Below are 5,315 nucleotides of genomic sequence, written 5' to 3' on the forward strand. Positions count from 1 at the left end.
AGTCTGATCTCCCCATCTCCCCACCTCCATATTCTGTTAAACAAATTTTCCCATCTCACCATTCTATTAGCACCACTACCCTCCCCCACCTCCCACAATCTCCCCAAAATGAATCTTCTCATCTCCTCTTACTAATCTCCCTATTTTTCTCCCTTTCTAAATGTCACTCTCACCTCCCCATTTCCCTCTCTCCCCTAACCTTCCCATTTCCCCATACCCTCAAATTAATCTCCCCATCTCCTCATCTCACACCTAAACTAAGCACACATTTTCCCTTCAGTTTCCTTCTCCTGATCTCCCCAGACTAATCTCCCCACCTTAACCTCCCCATCTGCTGCCCTGATTCCCCCATTTCCATCATAACCTACCTTCCAGTCTCACTACACCCTTCTTTCCCCCAACCTCCCCATTTCGTCCCCACACTAATCTCCCCATCTCCCCCAGGGCAAGGGCTATGGGTACTCTCTCCCCTGCGGCAGTATTTGATGACGACCTCCGGATCATGAGCGAGGCAGAGATGTTCTCCACGGGGTTCCACAAGGGGGGGGAACAGCGAGTCTCCCCCCCCAGCCCGCTCCCCTCCCCCAAAACCCTGGATGCCAAGTCTGTGGGTAAGTAAGGCAAGGGGTGATGAGCGAGTGAATGGTGTGTTTTTTGGGGTGTTTGGGGGTGAAGGGGATGGTAAGTTTGTTTATGGGGGTGGGAATGGGGTGGGAGAGGGTGTCACTGGAGCTCTGCATGTGTTAATGGGTGGTAATGGGGGTGTTTTGGCTGTTAATGGGCTGAGAATGGGGAAATTTCAAGAGATGGAAATGGGAGAGTGAAAGTTTTGGGGAGTTAAAAGGAGGGAAAGAAAAAGACGTGTTTGTTTGTTTGTTTGTTTGAAAGAGAGAGAGAGAGGGGGGAGGAAGAGGAGAAAAGAACAAGAATGAGAATAATGGTAAGATAAAGAGATATTCCACGATAAAGAAGAAAGGAGGAGGAGGAGAAGGAGGAATGGCTTGGAGGTAAAACAATAACTTACCATTATATTACCTCCTAAAACACCCCACCCCCCTCTTCTCTCTCTCTCTCTCTCTCTCTCTCTCTCTCTCTCTCTCTCTCTCTCTCTCTCTCTCTCTCTCTCTCTCTCTCTCTCTCTCTCTCTCTCTCTCTCTCTCTCTCTCTCTCTCTCTCTCTCTCCAGAATTCCCTGTGTGTGTGTGTGTGTGTGTGTGTGTGTGTGTGTGTGTGTGTGTGAATTAATTAAATGAAGGAAGGAAGGAAGAAAAGATTGAAGAAAGGAAGGAAGATAAGAAACGATAAGGAAGGAAGGAAGGAAGGAAAAGAAGATGAAAGGAAAGAAATAGAAGGAAAGGAAGAAAGATAAAGAAGAAATAAAATTTATAGAAATACAAGGAAAATGAATGAATGAGAGAGAGAGAGAGAGAGAGAGAGAGAGAGAGAGAGAGAGAGAGAGAGAGAGAGGCAGAGGCTGGCTGGCGTGACTGACCTCGATTCTAAACATTGTAACTCTCTCTCTCTCTCTCTCTCTCTCTCTCTCTCTCTCTCTCTCTCTCTCTCTCTCTCTCTCTCTCTCTCTCTCTCTCTCTCTCTCTCTCTCTCTCTCTCTCTTGCAGGTACTCTCCCAGCCGTGTCACAGCTGATGATGATGATGCCACCCCCACCCCCAGCCTGAGCCACCCTCCACCCACCCCAGCCCTCACCAAGCCTCCTCCAGTAACCACCACCACCACCACCACCACCACCACCAGCGACGTAACACCCCACCCCACCCCTCCCCAGACCACAGGCAAGGTGACAGGCAAGGCATGTGAGGTGCGTCACAGCTTTAGTAACTTATGCAGGCAGTGGTGCAATGCTATGCCCACAACACTCATTCACTTTGCTGTTTATATGTATAAGATGAGTACTGGCTAAGGGTAAGACAAATTCTTGCAGGTGTGTGTGTGTGTGTGTGTGTGTGTGTGTGTGTGTGTGTGTGTGTGTGTGTGTGTGTGTGTGTGTGTGTGTGTGTGTGTGTGTGTTTAGTGTCAGTCCCCTCAGCTGCATCATAAGGGTACTGGAACTGTTGGAAGGAGGGGGTTAGTTTGGGGGTTGATAATTGACCTGTGAAAGAATTACTTGTGTGTAATTAGTGACAGTTATATAAGTAATGTGTGTGTGTGTGTGTGTGTGTGTGTGTGTTTAGGAGCCCATTAAATATTGGTTGTTGTTAGAAATGGAAGAGGCTCTGAGGGACTTTGAAAAGGTTGCTTATATCAGTGAAATGAGTAGGTGTGTTCTTGGAGACAGAAGCAGCATGTGGCCTGGCCACATTAACTCAATGACTGAGATAAGGAAGGTTACAGTGATGCGTGTATCTGAAATGTTGGTCTGGTTGGATCATAAGACTCAAAATTCTCAAACGCTTCTGCACTGCACCTCCACTACATTAAAAAAAGCTCTCTAGTTGATGTTACACAGGTTTCTAAGGGTGTATTTATGGTTCTAGTGGCATATTAACAAGAATTCCACATTAATAACATGATAAACACTCTTGAGAACCCGGCTGATCATCTCTGTGGCCTTGGAAAATAGTCATGGCAAGAGAGCAAGGCGTTTCAGAATAGGGCCCTTGCAACGTCTGGTGGTGAGGCGCTGAGAGCAGTGGAGCTTGAGTGCAGTGGTGATGTACTGATGGGAGGTGCGAGGAGGTGGTCTGGGGATGTGTATCAATGCAGAGGGGTAACTGAGTGAATGGTAGACACAGAGAGAGAGAGAGAGAGAGAGAGAGAGAGAGAGAGAGAGAGAGAGAGAGAGAGAATATCTAAAGCTGTCATTAATCCCTCTTTATTGCACATATAAAATGTGTTTGTTATTCATTCATTCTAAAATACTGATCCTCAAAAAAATTAATGCAATTTTTATCTAACCCAAGCAAATTTAATGGCCACTAATTCACAGTGGTGCCACAATTATTAGGAACTGTAATACTTGAAATCAAATGCAGATGCTTCCATTTCCTCCCCTGTTTCTCTTTCTCTTTTAAGCAAGCTCTTTTCTCTAATGCACATCAAGCTTCAAGCAAATACTTCCTACTTCAAGCAAGCCAGACTTAACTTATCAATATTTTCTGTTGTGGCAGAGTGTTTGCCACACACACAGGCCAGTATTCACAAACGGTTTGCTCCCTCACCACAACTTTCTCAAACCTCACATAGATGATGAGCAGGGTTGTCAAGAATGTTTCTCCCATTAATGATGTAGAAATCTTGTTAATCTGTCATCCTATGGCCTCACCATAGGAATTGAATTGGAGGAATTGAGTTTTTGAGGCACTGAACAACATCCATGATGCTTCAGATCCCAGACTGTTGGATGTGACGCCACAAGACACAGGGCTTCGTAACACCAGTGCACGGTGATCAAGACAACACTGGACCAGAAAGACGCAAAGTACAGGGAACAACACAGTGCTTCTTCATTTTAGGTGTGCTAATCCAGACTCTTAGACAGGGCAGCACAAAATATAGATAGTTTTCACAACACTAGTGTACTATGATGATGCAGGAGAGCTAGGAGTGCTAGGATGAGTGTCTGGGGAGAAGCAAAGCCACCAGGAGACCAGAGGCATGGGTCAGCTGGGAGGCACTGAGTATCAATGAGTAAACAACTGATTACAGCTACAGGTGAATTGTAATCTGCAGCCTTGCTATACAAGACTTGACTTTCTACTTTCCCTCACCCCTATTCTCTCTCTCTCCACATTCTGAATACAACAGTTAACCACCATTCTCAATCTTCTATCTCTTTCACTGGTACACTCTGAAACTCTCTTCCTGCTTCTGTATTTTCACCCAAGCTTCCATACTAATTCACTGGCACTTGTCTTCCAGGTGAGCCAGAATGAGCTTGTTAAACTGAGCGGCCTCTTCAAGTACCACTGGAACTGTTCGTCAGAGGAGGAGGAGGAGGTAAGGGAGTGCGCCAAGACCCTTTACAGCGGTGCAATGGAGTGGAGGGAGATGAGGAGAAATTTGAAAGAGAACAGAAGTAGAATGACATCAGATAGCAGGAGTCCTTAGGATTTAGCACAATAAGATCAATAATTCTCTTACATGAGTGACCTAAAGTAAGGCAGTTTAGTCTGGCCTAACTTAACTGACCTACCTATTTCTGTTATGAGCTAAGATAGGCTATGTTAGGTTATATTAAATTATATAATTATTATTTTTTTCATCATTATTATTAAAGAAAGGAAATAGAACCGAGAAAATAAAGTTAAAAATTATTGTTATTATTCTTTTTATTACCAAGATGATTGATTGATTGATACATATATTGTTGGACTAAAGCCTGCACAACAAAGTAGGATGATGGAACCTGCCACCCATCCTTTGGACATAAAACAATAGACAGAGGATAGAAAAATATTGCACATACAAATAATACAAAGGGTTTCCTGAGAATCTGGCCCTTTTATGCAGTGAGGGACACATTCCAAGGGCCACTTTGTTTTGTTTTGTTTTCTGAAATGCAAGGAAAAGAGTCAATAGTGTTATGGAAACAAAGAAAATTAGACTGACTTGTACATTTTTTGGGGTAACTATGCTAAATTACTGCATTTATTTATTTTATTTATTTATCTTTATTTGTTTATTTTTTATTCTATTTTTCTTTAGCTCTGAATTTACTATATAAATCCATTCATTTATGTTTGTTTTAAAAAGCATTGTAGTGTGTGTGCAGAGACAGAAGTTAGGTTAGCTCAGACAAAAGCAGAGGCTGAAGCAATGTTCTCAAAGAAAAAGAAAGAGAGAGATTTAGCAGTTGCTAATGCAGAAGTTTATGGTCTTAGTTGAAGAAGAAGTAAAAATGGTTCCAGGTAATGAAAGTGTAGAGAAGCAAAGTTGTCTTTGAATAATACATAGAGAAATGAAATGAAATGAAAGCACAAGCAACTGCAAATGAACAAAGTGACAATGCCATGCCTCACAAATATGTTACATTCCATGACCCACAGGAACCTTTCTTCTTGCAATACAGATCATGAATTGATGACAAATGAAGTAGATGGGACAAATATTTAGTGAACCTCAGGTAATAAATCTCAACCCTACAGCTCAAAGTGTTGTACCAAGCTCCTCGTGGACACACTCTGAATGTTAACATGCTCAATAATGTGAGACAGAATCATCAATCCTTTTCCCATCCTGGGGGAACCTTTGCAATCAATATACCTGATCCTGCGGAGCCTCACTCCCAATAGAACCTAACACCTTTGATGGAGAACCTATGGAATTTCAAAGTTGGTTGACAAACTTTGAAACTTGT

General features: G+C 43.1%; 1 protein-coding gene across 7 annotated transcripts in view; it reads left to right on the forward strand.

Annotated features, from left to right (window-relative positions):
* The window catches only part of LOC135099383 (uncharacterized), a 14,567-nt gene extending 10,289 nt beyond the window's left edge, over positions 1-4,278 (forward strand). For 4 of the 7 annotated variants that reach the window (XM_064001714.1, XM_064001713.1, XM_064001716.1 and 1 more), the window contains 4 exons: positions 445-611; positions 1,619-1,791; positions 3,345-3,471; positions 3,878-4,278. In XM_064001714.1, coding sequence (XP_063857784.1) covers positions 445-611; positions 1,619-1,677 — 226 coding nt within the window. In that variant the 3' untranslated portion in view covers positions 1,678-1,791; positions 3,345-3,471; positions 3,878-4,278. Of the gene's footprint in view, positions 1-444; positions 612-1,618; positions 1,818-3,344; positions 3,472-3,877 lie in introns of all 7 variants that reach the window. The other 3 variants (XM_064001718.1, XM_064001719.1, XR_010267875.1) reach the window with 3 other exon arrangements.
* Positions 4,279-5,315: the final 1,037 nt, after the last annotated feature.

This window comes from Scylla paramamosain, unplaced genomic scaffold (genome assembly GCF_035594125.1).
Source record: "Scylla paramamosain isolate STU-SP2022 unplaced genomic scaffold, ASM3559412v1 Contig122, whole genome shotgun sequence".
NCBI lineage: Eukaryota > Metazoa > Arthropoda > Malacostraca > Decapoda > Portunidae > Scylla > Scylla paramamosain.